The following is an 18,838-nucleotide window of genomic DNA, read 5'->3' as shown; positions in this document are numbered from 1 at the left end:
GTGATGTTGTGAATTGAGGAATTTTGATTATCACGAGTGCTATCTTGGGCTTCACTTTGGGAATTTAATGAGGGAGTATTTACAGTACTGCTTGATTTAAGTTGGATATCACATTCACACAGAAGGTCTGGGTCTATCTGGTCCCTAGCGAGTTTTTTACGTTTGGTATTACGTACTTCGATCTCTTTGTCTGTTGTAAATTGCAGCAATTCGGACTTGTGTGCATCGCTAAGGGTGACATTTTCGCGGATGGTTTCCTTTCCGGAGATATTTCCTTAGTGGATTCATCACAGTGGGATATGAGGACATCTATTAAGGCGGATGAGGCATTGGCAAGGATTTCGTCCCACTTGTTTTGAAGGTTGTCTTTTATAGGGAGGGTAGGTTTGAGTTTTATGGCGAGTCCTCTTGGAATTTTGCCATGGTCCTTATAGACTTGTAATGCGGCACGGTGGGAGTTATATCGGATACATTTCTCAGTTAAATTGCGGATTTTGAGGAAGGCTTTGGCACTGGGAGATAGCTCGGTGTCAATATTGGAAAAAGTACGCTCACCGGCGGCTAGTCAGTCCTCTCTTCGGGGCCTCGATGTCTGTACGGGCTGTCTTCGTTCCAAGATTGCTGCCTCCTGAGGGGTGGGCCACACTGGATCGAGGATGGTCGGGGTTTCGGCTCGGCGCGGTGGCAATCGTCGAAGTAGGTGGGGTATCAGGTCCTGGAGGTGGCGGCACATCATCCGCACTCCTTCGAAGTTCGGGTGAAGGCCATCCGCCGCGAGGACCTGGGTGGGACGTCGTCGGTAGAAGCCGTGATCCAGGTAGAAGAGGTCCTGGGAACCGCGGCACAGTTGGACCAGCTGCTTGTTGAAGGCGAAGGCCCTTGGGTTACACTGGTATTCTCTGCGTCTGTCAAGGAAAGGGCGCCGTCTGTTATAGGATCGGGGAAGAACCAGTGTACATACGGCTATTTCGATGCCTCTCCGGGCGCGGATCTTGTCTAGCAGCTGGCGGTAGTGGGAGATGGCCAGTCCGGGGTCTGCGAGCGGCATGTCGTTGGTCCCACAATGTAGGATCACGACGCGAACGCTGGCCGGTCCGGGCGCGGATCTTGTCTAGCAGCTGGCGGTAGTGGGAGATGGCCAGTCCGGGGTCTGCGAGCGGCATGTCGTTGGTCCCACAATGTAGGATCACGACGCGAACGCTGGCCGGTCCGGGCGCGGATCTTGTCTAGCAGCTGGCGGTAGCGGGAGATGGCCAGTCCGGGGTCTGCGAGCGGCATGTCGTTGGTCCCACAATGTAGGATCACGACGCGAACGCTGGCCGGTCCGGGCGCGGATCTTGTCTAGCAGCTGGCAGTAGCGGGAGATGGCCAGTCCGGGGTCTGCGAGCGGCATGTCGTTGGTCCCACAATGTAGGATCACGACGCGAACGCTGGCCGGTCCGGGCGCGGATCTTGTCTAGCAGCTGGCGGTAGTGGGAGATGGCCAGTCCGGGGTCTGCGAGCGGCATGTCGTTGGTCCCACAATGTAGGATCACGACGCGAACGCTGGCCGGTCCGGGCGCGGATCTTGTCTAGCAGCTGGCGGTAGTGGGAGATGGCCAGTCCGGGGTCTGCGAGCGGCATGTCGTTGGTCCCATAATGTAGGATCACGACGCGAACGCTGGCCGGTCCGGGCGCGGTTCTTGTCTAGCAGCTGGCGGTAGTGGGAGATGGCCAGTCCGGGGTCTGCGAGCGGCATGTCGTTGGTCCCATAATGTAGGATCACGACGCGAACGCTGGCCGGTCCGGGCGCGGATCTTGTCTAGCAGCTGGCGGTAGTGGGAGATGGCCAGTCCGGGGTCTGCGAGCGGCATGTCGTTGGTCCCACAATGTAGGATCACGACGCGAACGCTGGCCGGTCCGGGCGCGGATCTTGTCTAGCAGCTGGCGGTAGTGGGAGATGGCCAGTCCGGGGTCTGCGAGCGGCATGTCGTTGGTCCCACAATGTAGGATCACGACGCGAACGCTGGCCGGTCCGGGCGCGGATCTTGTCTAGCAGTTGGCGGTAGTGGGAGATGGCCAGTCCGGGGTCTGCGAGCGGCATGTCGTTGGTCCCACAATGTAGGATCACGACGCGAACGCTGGCCGGTCCGGGCGCGGATCTTGTCTAGCAGCTGGCGGTAGTGGGAGATGGCCAGTCCGGGGTCTGCGAGCGGCATGTCGTTGGTCCCACAATGTAGGATCACGACGCGAACGCTGGCCGGTCCGGGCGCGGATCTTGTCTAGCAGCTGGCGGTAGCGGGAGATGGCCAGTCCGGGGTCTGCGAGCGGCATGTCGTTGGTCCCACAATGTAGGATCACGACGCGAACGCTGGCCGGTCCGGGCGCGGATCTTGTCTAGCAGCTGGCAGTAGCGGGAGATGGCCAGTCCGGGGTCTGCGAGCGGCATGTCGTTGGTCCCACAATGTAGGATCACGACGCGAACGCTGGCCGGTCCGGGCGCGGATCTTGTCTAGCAGCTGGCGGTAGTGGGAGATGGCCAGTCCGGGGTCTGCGAGCGGCATGTCGTTGGTCCCACAATGTAGGATCACGACGCGAACGCTGGCCGGTCCGGGCGCGGATCTTGTCTAGCAGCTGGCGGTAGTGGGAGATGGCCAGTCCGGGGTCTGCGAGCGGCATGTCGTTGGTCCCATAATGTAGGATCACGACGCGAACGCTGGCCGGTCCAGGCGCGGATCTTGTCTAGCAGCTGGCGGTAGTGGGAGATGGCCAGTCCGGGGTCTGCGAGCGGCATGTCGTTGGTCCCACAATGTAGGATCACGACGCGAACGCTGGCCGGTCCGGGCGCGGATCTTGTCTAGCAGCTGGCGGTAGTGGGAGATGGCCAGTCCGGGGTCTGCGAGCGGCATGTCGTTGGTCCCACAATGTAGGATCACGACGCGAACGCTGGCCGGTCCGGGCGCAGATCTTGTCTGGCAGCTGGCGGTAGTGGGAGATGGCCAGTCCAGGGTCTGCGAGCGGCATGTCGTTGGTCCCACAATGTAGGATCACGACGCGAGCCAACTCCGTAAGCCAACCGATTCTCAACAATACTTATCATTTCAAAGCTGCCATCCGCGGCACACGAAACTGGCCATCCCCTATAGTCAAGCCCTTAGATACAGGAAAATATGCTCAAATGATGGCGATCTGGAAAAAAATTTAGAACAGTTGCAACAAACTTTCGTTGATCGTCAATATCCACTGAACCTGGTGCAAGATGCTCTCAACAGGGCTCGCAAAGTAGATCGCATTAGCTTGTTCGAAAAAAAGAAAAATAACTCGAAAACCAATTCGGTAAACTTAACTGTAACATTCACCGGAAATATCCCAAACATTAACAGCATACTTAATCGCCACCATAGTATCCTCCTCCAGTCCGAACGCACTAAGGAAATTTTTCCCGAACCACCACGTGTCGCTTACAGACGTACACGTAATCTGCAGGATAACTTGGTCTGCTCTAAAGTAAACAGTACGATAAACCCTTCGATTGGTTGTTGTTGTAATTGGAGACTGACAGACTAGCGACTGTTCAGGATGAAGTAAGCAGGTTTAATGAGAAAGGAACGAATGTGTGCGTGAGCGCATGCACTACTGCGCATGCTCCTTAAAGGTGCGTCGGTTGTCGGCTTTTTCCAACACCCCCTCTCGACAATCAGCCCTTAACGACGCTCATACGGTCCCTGAGCCCCTCGAACCGTGGTTTCGGAAGAGGTTTGGTAAAGATGTCCGCGACCATGTCGCTAGTTTCACAGTACTGGAGTTTGACAACCTTTTTCTCAACTAAGTCTCTCAGGTGGTGGTGCCGCACGTCGATGTGCTTGGTCCGTGCGCTGACGCCCTCACTGATCGAGAGCTTGACGCAGCCTTGGTTGTCTTCATACATACAGGTCGGCTCTACGTCCCTATAACCGAAGTCAGTTAGCAGCTGTCGAAGCCACAGCACCTCCTGTGAAGCGTGTGCGGCCGACACGTATTCTGCTTCCGTGGAGGAAAGAGCTACCGAAGTCTGTTTCTTGCTGGACCAAGACACAGGACTAGTCCCCAGCGTTACAAAGTACCCACTGGTTGACTTCCTGTCGGTGATGTCTCCTGCCCAGTCGGCATCTGCGTAACAGACAAGCCTTGCTTTCAACTCCCCTGAGAGCCGCAACTTGTAATCGACGGTTTGCTTAAGGTATCGAAATACCTTCTTGACTGCAGTCCAGTCACAGTGACGTGGGTGGCTAACACGCCGGCAAAGGTAACCCACGGCGCAGGCTATGTCCGGGCGTGTTGTCGTGCTCAGGTATAGCAGCTCTCCGACCGCTTGACGATAGTGGTCGTTATCTGGTAGCAGCTGATCACCCAAGAGCTTCGGGTAGTCTGTATTTATGGGAATGGCGCTCCCCTTGGCGTCATCAAGCCGGTGCTTTGCCAATAGTGTGGTGATTTTATTGCGCTGATGAAGGAGAAAGCAATCATCACGTGGTCTCTCGATTTCAATCCCTAGGTAATGACTGACGGAGCCAAGATCCTTCAATTCGAAGTGCTTGTTTAATCTTTTCCAGGTGTCGGTAATGACCGAATTAGCTGGATGACAAATCAGCATGTCGTCCACATATAGGAGAACATACAAGAGCTTCTCGTCAATCCTTTGAGAATACAGGCAGGGGTCGGCGTCACTGCGTTTGGTGACTCGCTGCATCAGCTCAACACCTGGGATCTCGTGCCGTTACCATCAGGGAAGCATCCATTCGGCTGTCCCGAAAGTCCTCCACGCTGACTTCTTAGTCACACAGTGAAATCCACAGCTGTGCTGGGCCCATAACCTGTTGTAATTGGAGACTGACAGACTAGCGACTGTTCAGGATGAAGTAAGCAGGTTTAATGAGAAAGGAACGAATGTGTGCGTGAGCGCATGCACTACTGCGCATGCTCCTTAAAGGTGCGTCGGTTGTCGGCTTTTTCCAACAGTTGTCACCCATGTAATGGCCGACGTTGTCAGATTTGCAAACTAATGCAGACCACGCAGGAAGTCAAAAGTACAAACTCTAATTTTACCGCCAAGATCATTGCGGACCTAGATTGCAATTCCTCGAACGTCATCTATGCAATCCAATGTAACGCATGTCAAGCACAATATGTGGGTCAGACAAAAACTTCTTTCAGAGTCAGATTCAACAACCACCGATCGGATGTCACCAAAAAACCTAATCTTCCGGCTTCCCGCCATTTCAAGCAGCCAGGACATTCTATTAACGACGTATCAATCTTTATTCTCCAGTCAAACTTCAGCTCTGACCGCTCCCGAGAGCAGCGCGAATCCTACCTAATCTACAAATTCCAATCGACCATTAACGAAGACCCCGGCATGCTATCAACAATTAGAAGTCTACCCTCGTAGGTAAGGCACTTTTTTCCAATTCCTTTTCAGCTGGATGGGTGGCCCAACCTGGACAAAGCCACTCCCCCAAGGACGATGACATCACACTTGAACCTCACAAGTCAACATTCTCGAACGTGACCCATTGACGACCGCCAGCAAAGTTCGAAGCAGCACTCACCCTGCCCGGAATTTTCCCGAAAGCGGACAGTGACCTACGGCGAATGACATCACCACCCGGACTTGACCTTCTGGAATATTCCCGAATCTGACTCACTGACAAACGCCAGTGGCGTGCCCGTACCAATTATGACGTCATGTAGCAAACCTATTTAAGAAATGTGTAATCAGCTACGCATCTTTAGTCCTGACGAAGACAGTGCCACTGTCGAAACGTCGACAACCCTTTTAGCATTCCAAGTATCTTAAATGTAAATAAATTATCCCTTTTTCTTACTTCCCGTACCTTCGTAGTCTGTGTTTCAATTTTCATTTCAGCTACATATGTTCGCGGTCGTCCGAACCCCATTCACCAAGTATATATATATATATATATATAACCCACTTATAAAACAGTTAAAAATATTTCCTAAATCTTCCATTAAAAATAAATCGCTGAAGATATCACTAAAAATATAAAGTTTCAAAATATCTCCAAAATTGGGACACCGCGGATGAACGGATGAACGCGTGTCAGGGTATGCCTCCGCGATGGATAATTTATTTATTTATCTATTTTCTAAACTCGTTGACAATACAGCTACCTTGTCCTTGCACTGTAAACCAGGGATCAGAACCGCTATTTTTTTCAGGACGGTTGGGGTTCAGGTTCGGCCATATTGGTTCGGTTCGAGTTCAGCTCCGCAGCAGCGCAAAATATCAGTGTGGCAAAATGCACAGTGGCAAAACAGTCAGATATCATGCTGTGTTACACTCTGCCATCATTGCACTGTCAATGCTTTTTGGGTGTCATGCAGTTTCTTCTTGTACGCAGGAAGGTGCGAGGCGTTCAAAGACGGCATCCTCAGTGAAACCTGAAAGAGGGCTTGACTCAGCAGCACCAGGAACCACTTTATGCGGCAAACGCAAACGCAGCATCCGGGAGCGCAGCCTCGAGTCATTAGGTAGAGTGCATCGACGCTCTGAGTGTTGTGACGATATGGAACTTGAAGTATGTCAAGGGCCTGTAAAACCACACGGGTGAGTACTGTTTCACCTTCAGCAATGTGCGTGTTAAGTAGTGACCTCAGAGTCAAGAGAGTCATCATGCCATCCACTAAACAGCCAAGCACACTTATGGTTCTTGTAACTCGAGTGAAAATTTTGGACCCCATCCTGACGCTCCAAATCCTTGCCTGCTTAATGAGGGTCCAGTCTCTGCTCACACCTATTTCCGCTTCGGGGTACTTTACAGACACTGCAGGTACGCGATTTTTAGAAGCAGAGCATTCAATAAATTGATTTTGCAAAAGGCAGGGTCATTGCTTTCTGAAATGGCGCTTGCACCTGCTCAAATTATCCACCTTCTGAACGATGATGAGTTCAACGAATATTGTATTGAAGCACACCAAGTGCCGACGGACTTTACTAACAGAGGTGATCAGCAATGGTAAGTTTCCCCAACGTGGATTGACTAGTGCATTATTCATCGTTGCAAATTTGTGCAGGTCATTCGAGATATCGCCGCGCAGCACAGGGCAAGCATCTATGGGCCAAAACATGTCTGTGAGCTGGTGGAACTACGTCACCTCACTTCCACCCCATCTCTTCGGCTCAGTGACGGCTACTTGTGGGGTCGACAGAGTCACACCCATTGGAGTGCAAGAGTTGCTACTTAATGCGCCCCATGACTAAGGACCAGGGTTTTCCGCAATTCTGCAAAATTTCACGGAATCCACCGCGATATCCTTCGTGCGGCACAGAATTTCGCGGAGTCCCTTATTATGCTCGAAATTTCGTGGAAATCAGATTGGGTCGAAGAACGCAATGGGCGGTGTGGACGGTTACTACGACGTGCATGGTCGCAGGAAAAGTATTGCACGCTCACGCAAACGAGCGTCAGATAAAAGAGCGTGCAGCACACGCTTCCAACTGCTCCAAGGTATGCGTGACCCTTCGACGTATTTACTCGCATATTTTGCGCCAATTCATAATTTGCACACCCCTGGTTTAGCACTAAAAATGAGAAGAAAACAAAAAATCACGTAATTTGCGCACCCGTGTTTTCACGTGCAGATATCTGGCACATGCACCTTTTCACAACGCCGTCGGTGCTACCGAAATTATTGTTGTGCTTTTGTTTGATTTGCGCACACTTTCAGGTGGCGGCCCACTGACGTGATGGACGACCTGTACATCACTCGAACTACAAAACGGGGAAAGAAATCCTGGACAAACACGCTATGACAAACCTTACAGCACAAAATGACAAAGTTTGTGAACATAGCATGCTTTTGGTTGTCAAGTGCAACTAGTGGCATCTTCCAGCAGCGTCTTGACGTATCTTACCCGTATATGAGCGGTTGTGGGCCGATATTTTGCCTCCCGATCGTCAGTGGTTGCATGGTATTTGGGTACTTCTATTGCGTTTGCGCAATGCAGTGATAACGTCAATATTGGCTCTATCGAGAGCCTATATGACCAGCATATTAAAATTTTGAAATTTTGGATCATTTGAATATCGTAACGAACGTTCCCGCGCAATTTGCTCACCCTAATTTTTCAGACTTTTTTTTTTAAGAGAAGGTGCACACCTTATGTGAGTAAATACGGTAACTGGGTTTTGAAAGGGAATAAGGGTGCTTGCTCCGAATTTAGCGTCTACTGCGATCGAGTATTTATAAATTCCTGTAAACTCTGTAAATGCTCAAAGATCTTTCAGCAAGTGTAAAATGACTGTAGGCGACAAACGTCATTCGCTGTCAGAGGAGAACGCAAGATATCATGTAATGCTGAGCCACAACAGTGCTTTGAATCTAAGTTTATAAAATATTTTTGATTTACACATTATCTAAGAAAAAGTGTTTCCCTGTTTCAAACCGCTGTTGACTCCTGGCCACGGAAAGTCGCGTAATTTACAAGTCTGTGCCGTGGAATTTTGAATTTGCCACAGCAGAAAATCTGATCTTACCAATGACACATTAACTGAAGGTTCATACCTTGAGTTTGAGGAGGACTAAACGAACAACAGTTGAACTCAAGGTATGAAACCTCAGTCTATATGCCACACCAGCTGGCTTGTCTAATTCTTCTTTCGACACATTAAAATTGTTGAACACCCCTAATGTTTGTTACATCAGTGTTATGCACATGATAAAATGTACTGTATTACTGCGCATTTCCCAGCATGCCAGAATAAACAGAGGTTGACCAGCATGCTGGGGAAACTTGTATTTTCCAGCATGCTGGGAAATACCACACTCAATAGTACAATGCCCCACGGATTATGCATGATTCAATGGCAGCCACAAAAAGGTCAGCAGGAAGAGTGTCCTATTCCCGCCACGTCATCAAGGAGTTCTAACTGACCCGTATTGTAACCGGTTTTGGGAATTTGGTAGCAGGCATAGAAATCTTAAGGAGTATGCTAGAAGGAAACCTGTGAAACTGGGACGTACAGGCGAGGGGAGTTCCATGCTGAATCAGCCTGCGTCGCCCCAGCAGCGCTCTGCTCCGCTGCTTGGCTTAGTGGATAGCACAACGTATAAACACAGCACACTGATTAGGAAACAACGCCTGTGCTCAAAGATGAAACATGTAAATGGTATACACACCAAGCGTCCATGTACAACCACCCCACACTGTCACTGCCGCTGCCTCGACCAGTCTTTGCTACGAGCCTGGGTAGGAGTGGACAGTGACAAAATTCGTAGCCAACGGAGCAACGGAAGCGCTTAAGGCGTCCCGCTCGTTGGTGGTAGACAAAGTCGTGCTGGGGACTGGTAGGTGGTGGGTTCGAATCCTACCACCAGCTGTGCTGCTAAGGTTTTCCCTGGGTTTTCTGAAGACTTTCCAGACGAATGTCGGCACAGTTCCCCTTGAAGTCTGCCCAGGACGCGTACTAACCCCCCTGTCCTCCACTCCTTCCTGCTGTCCTCTCTTTATCTGTCCACGTCTATGCCGCTCATGGCCACAGTTGCTTTGCGGCACTAAAACACGGAATAAAAAACAAGTTTTCGTAATTGCGCCTGTTTTCACAGACTAAAAATATGCGACGTTCCCTCGGCTGGTTAGCCAGCAACGGGTGGTTGGCACGTTTTGTACACAGATGCAGCATGGTGAACAGGACAGTCACCAGTGTGGGGCAAAAGGTGCCAGAAAATGCTAATAGGCTGTGCCAGTCCTTTTATAGCTACCACAATTCAGCTATCAGCGAGATAGAACTTGGGGTAACATGGAAATAAAATAAATGGTAAATATCGGTAACAGGGACGAAATGCCGATGTGGTCTGATTTGCCACACGATAAGACCTACAACTTCAACAGTATCAAGCATGTCATATGCAAAACCACCGGGAAAGAGAAGATAAGGTATACTGTTGTCTTATCACAGTGGCACGAAGTTGAAACCGATTATTATATTAAAGGGACTAAAAAATGTGCCAAAAGTCGATTTCCCTGAAGATGTTGTCGTTTCTGTGTCAATGAAAGGCAGTATGATGTCTACACTTGTGAACTGTTGCAAGCAGAAAGTGTGGGGTGTCCGGCCAGGTCCCTTTTTCAAGCCCCGTTCATTTCTTGTAACTGGACAGTGCGCCGTCGCACCTGAAAGCTGTGACAAAATCGAGCTTCAAGCAACACTACAATACATCCTTGTCCATTATTCCTGGCGGAAAGACTCCTCTGCTGCAGCCCGCTGATGTTACATGGAACAGAATATTGAAGACAGCAATGAAAGAACTCTGGATGGAGTGGCTGTGGGATGGCGAGGTTGAGTACACAATGTCCTGAAAGCGCTGTTCCGCTTCATACCTTACTGTCACACTTTGGGTTAAAGAAGCATGGAGAAGCATTTCCGAAGATGTGATCAAACAGTCCTTTGTGAAGTGCGGACTTGTTGGTGGCATGGAAGCCAGCGTGCCGCACCAGCGTCTGTGCGACACTGCAGCGCTCGAAGACGACGAAGACTCGACTGGCCAGCAGATGGCAGCTGTGATTCTGTTGACGACTAAACGTAAATGAGTATAGTGGCTGTCGATATTTGTAGCTCTATGTCCGGTAATAAATGTTTGGTGCTCGCAATGTTGTTGACCTTGTTTAATCCAGCATGCCGGGACGGACCAGAAGGGCAGATCGTAAAAGCTGGTCAACCTTGCAAAACCCGGCATGCTGGGAATTGCGCGGTAATACGGTATGTCTTTGGCAAACTGTGTTGTGTGTGCTGAGTTTGTCGTGATCAATAGAACCCTAATGAGGGCAAAATTAGTTCACGAGTCACCAACTGTAGCATTAGATTATGAGTGTCACTAATTTTTCTGTTACATTGCTCAGCCATACTGAAACAAATAATAGGCAAGCCGACTGTTATTACAACTGGGGACGGACGCATATCCCTGAGTTTTGGGAACAATATAAGGCACACGAACGGAACTCGAATCAGCAAATATGTTTCATGCACTGTTTAAATGTGAAAGAAACTTGATAACCGAAAGGGTTTACGGATGGCATGCTGATATGTACACCGCAGGGCTGTTGCTATCTTCATTGCTTCCTGGATGGCTCTTTGTCTTGTGTCACTGACATAGTTCATGAATTCCGTGTTATCTAATAAAGGCTTATACCCAGCACAGTTTGCTACATGCTTTGCAATTACCAAGTTGGCGTCATTGCTGCACAATAATGCTCCCTTAATGTGTCCACAACACATCTTGACATCTGCCCCACGTAACAAGCTCTGCAAGGAAGGGGAATCTTATAGACAACATTCTTCTTACAGGGAATACATGTATATTGATTCCTGTGCTTAACCAAACATTTGTTTCTGTGGAAGGGTGTGAGAGATGGCATATTTTCATTTACCCTGTACGCTGCTACTGCCTGCAGAGGTGGCCTGTCTTCCAATTCAGCATGACAGCCCATGAAAAAACTGTATCACCAGAAATCTTTCCTGTTCGATGGGCTCTACCAAATTAGGGCCCCAAATACGAGGGTGGATCAAATATAAACAAGATTTCTGTTGTAGAACGCGTTCTGTCAATTGGCGCACGCTCCCGCTTGTGCACGTGCTAGCTAGGTAGGTCAGCAGTTACGTGAGAAGCCAACCGGTCTTGTTACATTTCCTCAGTAGTCCATCATACGATGTCTGAGAAAGAGGCACATCCGTCAATTGTGCAACGTATTATTATAAAGTTTCTCGCTCGTGAGGGTGTAAAACCGACCGAAATTCTGCACAGTTCGGGAATCAAACACAGTCAAGGCCGCATGTGTTTGCCTGGCATAAGGAATTTGTGGAAGGCTGTGACGAGGTTGAAAACGAAAGCCCCTGTCAAAGCCAAGACTCAAGGTGCTTGCAACTGTTTTTTTTTGGGACCAGTGCTGCATCTTGCACATTGATTTCTTGCACAATTGTCACACCATCAACGCTGCATATTACTGTGAACCTTTGAGTGAGGTTAAACTTCCTTATCACAGCAGTGTTCCGTGAAAAACGTCGTCGTCCGATCTCAGTTGTCTCGCGACGTAAACACCCAATTATTATTATTATTATTGAAAAACGTCAGATGTTCTCAGGAACTCTGACACTGGGTTCTGAGCCGCCCCGGCCGGGATCGTCCTGCACTGATGTACGGCCGTCTCTGAACCGTTTGCACCACTCAAACGCTTTGCTGCGGCTAAGTGTATCGTGACCATACTGAGCCTGAAGTCTTCTGTGAATTTCAGATTACTTTACGCCTTAATTCACGAGAAACTTCATGACTATTCGCTGTTCGATGTGCGCGCTCACCTCGTTGTCGGCCATCTTGTCCAGCACGTGTCTTCTGTTCTGCACAAACTTTGGGCTACCACGTGGTGAACGCGGAGGCCGCGTTCACCGCGTGTGAAAATGACGAAAAAGAAGTGAAAGACGAGTGAAAGAAAAAAGACGTGTGAAAATCGTGTGTGAAAATGACGAAAAAGAAGTAGCGCGAGCCATTTGTTTGACTTGAACAGCCCTCGTACATAAACTTCAAAGAGGACCCCCGTTACCCACGCCTTTCAATTGCAATGAGTCTTACGTGCTTTGTGGACCACAATTCGTTCTTTGTGCTCCTCTTTCCTTTTGCACAAGTATATTGCCTCTGTATCAGTAATGCTTTCATTAGTAATTAAGTGAAGTTAACACATAATTACGGAAACCTGTCCTCAAAGCACCAGCAATTTCCCCATGCTTCCAGAACAGTGCATAAAGGCAAGACCAAGCTATCGTGTTCAGATAAATTGGCATATGTTCATGCGTTCGAATTAGCAGACTTCTTCCCCCCATTGAAATTCAGACGACTTTGACGGGACACAAGCATCAGTTCAAATTATGTTAAAGTTTCAACAGATTACTGAAGGAACTGCCCTTCCTCCATACATATTTTTTTATTTTTTGTGATATTCGTCAAATGTAGATGATTAGCATTATGGAAAGTCTTTGTCGGAGACAAACATGTCTATATTAGCAAGGTTTGACTTTTTCAGTAGTTCATAAGCGTTGGAGATTTTTCAGCGACATTCCTTATGCTTGTGCCCCTTCTGATCATGACTGTAAATAAAGGAATGTTATACAATGAGTGATTCTCATGCAGTGAGTGCAGCAGCAGTAGCAGTTTGAGCAGTAGTGAAAGTGATGCAGGTATACACACCAATGATGAGGGCAGAGAAGGTGAGTTATTCCCTATACAGGGTGCGTCATGTTAGACTGACCAGAATTTTTATAAAAAAAACTATGGGAGCAGCATAGATGTTTTTGCAGTTGAGCTCTACGGCCAGGCAGACATCCTCTGGAAGAGAGTATGTAACTACCAGATGACTAATTACCTGAAATTCATTAATTAATTTTTTAATTAAGGAATTTCGGGCAAAAGCGATTGAGATTGAGAGACTATCCTCGTTGAACACCACTCCACGTTTAAAAAATCCTGAAACACACACGTGCGCTAAAATATCCATCCCCGAGTTGTATGCAAATGAGCCGAAACCGAAAAAGCGCGCCTGAGAAGCGAGTCACCCATGCCGACGGAGGTTTATCTGGACCGGAAAACGGTTTTTCTGGCCGGCTGAGCGGCACCTATCTTCACCGCTCCAAATCATATGGCTTTCTGACGTGAAATGAGCGCTGTACTTCCTGCGTTCCCAGTCGCCGCGGTTTCGGTTTCAGCTCATTTGCATATCAAAATTCGGGGATGGATATTTTAACACACGTGCGGGTTTCAGGATTTGTTAAACGTGAAATGGCTTGCAACTAGGATAGTCCCTCAATCTGCCATCTCTTTTGCCCGAAATACCCTAATTAAAAAGTTAATTAATGAATTTTAGGTAATTAGTCATCTCGTAGATGCACACTTTGTTCGAGTGGATGTCCGCCTGGACGTAGAACTCAACTGCAAAAACAGCATCTATGCCGCTCTCATAGGGTTTTTATAAAAATTCAGGTCAGTCTTACGTGACGCACCCTGTATAGTATGCTATGTTAGCCATCTAATACGAACATGTACAATGTAGGGGACGACGAGCAGAGCGACTTCTTCCATGAGACAGGTCCTGCATGTGGCATTCCGGGCATTATAGCATGGTGGGAGGAAGAGTCTGTGGGTGACATGGATGCTCGCTTGACGGCTATACTTAGAGGAAGTCTGCCCCACATGTCACATGCTGCACAACGTGCTTGCAAGGTATTGTCAAAGTACTGCAACTGAATCTACTGTTAACCCACGATGATATAAATGAAGTGGAGTGTAGCATTTGAATTGCTATGGTAGTGCTATGCTGGATCTGGACTTATCTGGACACTTTGATATCCACCCTTTATCGCCCAGATAGCAAATTTCCTGATAAACGAATCATGTGCAGGGGTGTGTGCAGTTCCATTAAAACAGCTTATTACTCCAGAAAAAAAAGGAAGAAAAAAGATAGTCTTCTAGCACGTGTTACTTTAGGATTATTTCAGAAAAATCAGAAATTTTCTGCAGAACGTTGTACAGATCATGGACTTTCGAACAACAAATGCCCATTGTTTATTTAGCCCAAGCTTGAAGACTAGCAATACTTTCACATGGTTTGTACAGCACTTTTCGTGCCCAGTAGAAATGTGACACCTCTTGTGCTTCCTGAGAGGCATGACTGCTGTGTGTGCACACCAGTCTCCAGTGACTGACTTCGGACTAAAAAGCAGTCAAGAGTCGAAATAGAGCTGGCGCGGCCGCCTGACAGCCAAACGATGTTTGAATAAACCATTGCACATGTTATAATAATGTATATTCCTTATTAGCTTCTTTGAAGTGTATGTTGTGGGGCATTTTTCTAAGGATCAGCACCACACAACCGTCACCATGCTTGCTTCTTAGGCTTAATCGCCGCAAGTTAACAACAAGCCTTTATCCCATGATGTGACATTCATATTTGATTCGTATTCAAAAATGTCAGTATTCGCACACCTCTAGATTAAAGTGATTTCGAATTAATGGGATTGCACTGTACTAGGTAACGGCTTTCATATATAAATTTTGTAAACACCTATACATTATCCTTATGGATGATCACTTCATTCTTATTTGCAGGAAGGACGTCAGTTTCGCGCTGGTAGACGAAGGCTTGGAAAATCGGTACGTTTTATAGCAATTTATATAGGATTGCCTACAGCTGTGGTTCTTAACCTATGTGATTGGATGGAACCTGTGATCCTGAGAGAATGACTTCAAGGAACTGTGTAGAAGTAGATCAGGCAAACTAGCTATCATAGAAGTAGCTATTTATTTGTTTTCTGCAAACATTTATTTAATTATAATTGATCTAGTTGTTTAATTATAATTTATTTAATTATTTATGTTTTCATCGCAAAATATCGCTTGAGTTTTGCCGAACTCGCACTGTTTGACAGTACTTGCCCACAAATATTGCATTGTGGGTTACCACTGATACTTCTAAATCCCAAGTCTACATAGAGCAGGAACGTAGCTCAGAGCTTCTCCAAAGTTGTTCCGACTCTCCAAGTGCTTGCCATGCTTCCGGAACACAAAAAGCAACAAGACCACCATGTGGTCCAAAAGGTTGTCGGTTTGGATTGCCCGTTGTATTAACCGTTGAATCAACCAATGATGACAATAGCTCTTTACCAGAAGCGCCTGCCATGGGCATGAGCAGAATTGGCGGACACCCCGAATTAGTTCACGAAAGTGCACCACGTGGTGTATCCACCTTCAACTCTCCCTCATGTTCTTTTCCCCTTTCTTCCTATCCTTTCCCTCGTGATCTTCGATACCCCGTCGGTAATCCCGTTGCCGTACACACAACGGAGTACAATGTGTTCTTCTGGCCTAGATCGTCAAGTACACAAACAAAACTGTGAAAACCAGTAGAACTTGGCCCCGTCGTGTGTTTTGAGATTTTGCCAGTCGTTTTCCCCCCTGCAAAGAAGTCGCCTTTGACTAAATCGTCTGCGAGGTCTTTCGCGGACTGCCAAACTGAAATTTCACGAACTTTGTTGAATGATACTGATAGAGCATGATGTGTAAAAAAGAAAGTCCGAGCTGCTATGGGAGAAAAAAGAAAGGTTCCGTGCTCACCTACAAGGTATATCAATGTCCGTGAATTTAAAAAAAAAAGCGTGTTACCTTTATTGCCCCTATGGTTTAGTGAGCATCGCCATAAGAAAATGAGAATGTGTCACAGCCTAGCGAGTTCTGTTTTAGAAAGAAAAAAAAAAAGAAAAAAAAAACGGAAGCTCGTTTCAGAGTAAGGTTCTAGTTTCGGTACCAGGTTTCTTGCCTTGACCTCCCAACAGTATACGTGGAAATTTCGATATCTGTGTGTATTCCGTATTGTCAGCTGTGCTCCTAACAAATATTACAATTAGAAGAAATTTTGTCATTACACGACAAATATAATCATCTGTTTTTTTATCTCCAATTATAAAGTGCAGTATCAGTTACTGCGGCAGTAGGTGTATTCGCACGAAGTCAATCTATGCAAAAGGTGAAAACAGTTCACTTTTAATCGAAGTCATCAATAATACAAGGACAAATAGGATGTCAGCGTAGCATCTCGTCGTCTTTAGTGCGTCACTGAGGACAGAAAGAAAACCGAAACAGATGCCGTCGTGAAACGTTTGATCGAACGGGGGACATTTGGTCGAAAGCCATTTGAACGAACACCGTTTGATTGAAACGGCAGCGGTCGTTTGATCGATTTTTTTATTGGTTCGCTTGGATCGTTGATGAAACAGAAAAGAAGAAGAAAAAACAAAAGAAAGCTTCAGTTCTAAATGCTATTATCCCAGGGAATATTTTACTCTGTGTAATCCGCTTGCCCATAAACACATTCCTCATCCTAATCCACTTTTTCGCATCCAGAAGGCGATTCGATGGCCTGGGTTGTTCACCCTATCCCGTTCGACAACTTGATGTTTTCCTCTCTGACAGATAGTGACTAAACATGGCATACATGCCTTTCACTCCTAGTCCGCCAACACTTTGTCAAATAATAATTGATGTAAGTTGTGAAATAATCAACATTTTTGACAAATAAATAAATACTTTTGAATAATTTATTCGCGTCGAACATGGTCAAATTTTAACAATGTATTATTAATGTTTGTAGTTAACTGACGATTGGTTTGGAGAAAGAACAGTTTTAGTCTATTTACTACATCACCATTACTTATTTGTTGTGCTTCAGTTTATTTACTTTGCGCCTATGTGCAAGTGAATCTAAATTTGGTTCTTCCAACATACATGTAGCCGAAGAAGTCCTTCGAAACCTAAACGATATAAGCCGGGGACCAGATCGTTGTACTTTGTTTTTTTTATATATATTTTTCTTTTATTCCTTTGTTTATTTTATTAATTTTTTCATGGCGTGGATGTGTAAGTATCTCAGACTGCAGATGCATACTCTAAACCAGGTTGAACTGATGTTTTATATGGCTGTTAATACAATATCTTTATTTTATATTATGGCGAAATTTCCTTCTTAGCATTCACAGAGTGCCTTTCGCGCACATATCACTATCCCATTTCGGATCGTTCACTTTAAATTTATCGCCAACAATGAAAAGGGTGCCCAGAAGAAGAACAGACTATCGGCTGCTCCCAACTTGAGGCCATTTTCTTCAATATGTGTTCTACTGGTTCGCGGGATACTTCGGCATAGTCCTATTCAATTCAATTCAATTTAATTCAATTTTATTTTTCTTTCGGGTGGGAGAGAGTAAAAAGCCAGAAAGCTGTGCTGTTCGTGAATGACAAAGGTCTGCAAATAACCAGTGGTCTACCCTCTTTAGCTGAAAAAAAGCAGAGGACACTGCTCCGTATGCTCTAGTCAAAAGTTACAGAAAAAGAGGTGCTAAGGACACACTGCGAGCTTTTAACTCCCTTAGAAAAAACGGCGTCGATCAACCGGCTTTCGACTAAGCGGCGTTCGATCAAGCGCCTTCGATCAAACGGCGTTCGGCCAAATGGGCGAATACTCCCCAGGTTCTGGTCGGAGCTCTACAGATATTTATTTGTTATTTATTTTTTCAAAAGTAGATGAAGAATTGCTTTGTCATTTTGGAGTGAGTATTATCTCGAAAAGGGTATCCTCATGGTACGGATACTGTGACATTTGAATTCCATTTGTTACATCTTTGGTGGAAGCATTTGATTAGACGTTATTCCCCTTGTATTTCTACATACTTTTTCCTCGATGATGACGCCGTACTTTCAAGACCTAAAGAACGACATAGAATTACCTGGTGCCCCGAAATTGCGTTGGTCTCGTTCCCCTCTTGAACCCACGGTCTGCGCGTTTGCTCAAATCCTCGTCCAGACTGCCGTCCCAGACGCCAAAATGACATTTTGATCAACTTTGATTGATAATAACACTTTATATAAAATTGATATCAGAGATGTCATAATCTAATTATTTAGTCTGTCTATTATTAATGAATATCCCAGAGCATCGGACCCGGGTCTCGTTCCCCTGTTGCACCCCCAGTCGGCGCGTTTGCTCAAATCCTCGTCCAGGTCCCAGACGCCAAAATTACATTTTGATCAACTTTGATTGATAATAACACTTGATATAAAATTGATATCAGAGATGTCATAATCTAATTATTTAGTCTGTATATTATTAATTAATATCCCAGAGCGTCGGACCCGGGTCTCGTTCCCCTGTTGCACCCCCAGTCGGCGCGTTTGCTCAAATCCTCGTCCAGGTCCCAGACGCCAAAATTACATTTTGATCAACTTTGATTGATAATAACACTTGATATAAAATTGATATCAGAGATGT

General features: G+C 46.7%; 1 protein-coding gene and 1 long non-coding RNA gene across 9 annotated transcripts in view; both read left to right on the top strand.

Annotated features, from left to right (window-relative positions):
- LOC135396573 (G patch domain-containing protein 2-like) overlaps positions 1-18,838 on the top strand; it is a 95,220-nt gene that overhangs the window by 29,616 nt on the left and 46,766 nt on the right. For all 8 annotated transcript variants that reach the window (XR_010423446.1, XM_064627620.1, XM_064627618.1 and 5 more), the window contains exons 4-7: positions 6,381-6,586; positions 13,156-13,232; positions 14,072-14,241; positions 15,127-15,171. Coding sequence is in view for 7 of the 8 variants with exons in the window: in XM_064627620.1 (XP_064483690.1) it covers positions 6,381-6,586; positions 13,156-13,232; positions 14,072-14,241; positions 15,127-15,171 (498 nt within the window). In the remaining variant the exon portion in view is untranslated. The remainder of the gene's footprint in view (positions 1-6,380; positions 6,587-13,155; positions 13,233-14,071; positions 14,242-15,126; positions 15,172-18,838) is intronic.
- Positions 4,447-5,851, top strand: LOC135396574 (uncharacterized). Its single transcript, XR_010423447.1, has 2 exons — positions 4,447-4,877; positions 5,438-5,851. It is a non-coding gene; the product is annotated as an uncharacterized LOC135396574 (long non-coding RNA).

Source organism: Ornithodoros turicata, chromosome 6 (genome assembly GCF_037126465.1).
Source record: "Ornithodoros turicata isolate Travis chromosome 6, ASM3712646v1, whole genome shotgun sequence".
Lineage (NCBI taxonomy): Eukaryota > Metazoa > Arthropoda > Arachnida > Ixodida > Argasidae > Ornithodoros > Ornithodoros turicata.
This window is presented reverse-complemented; position numbering and strand designations above follow the sequence as displayed.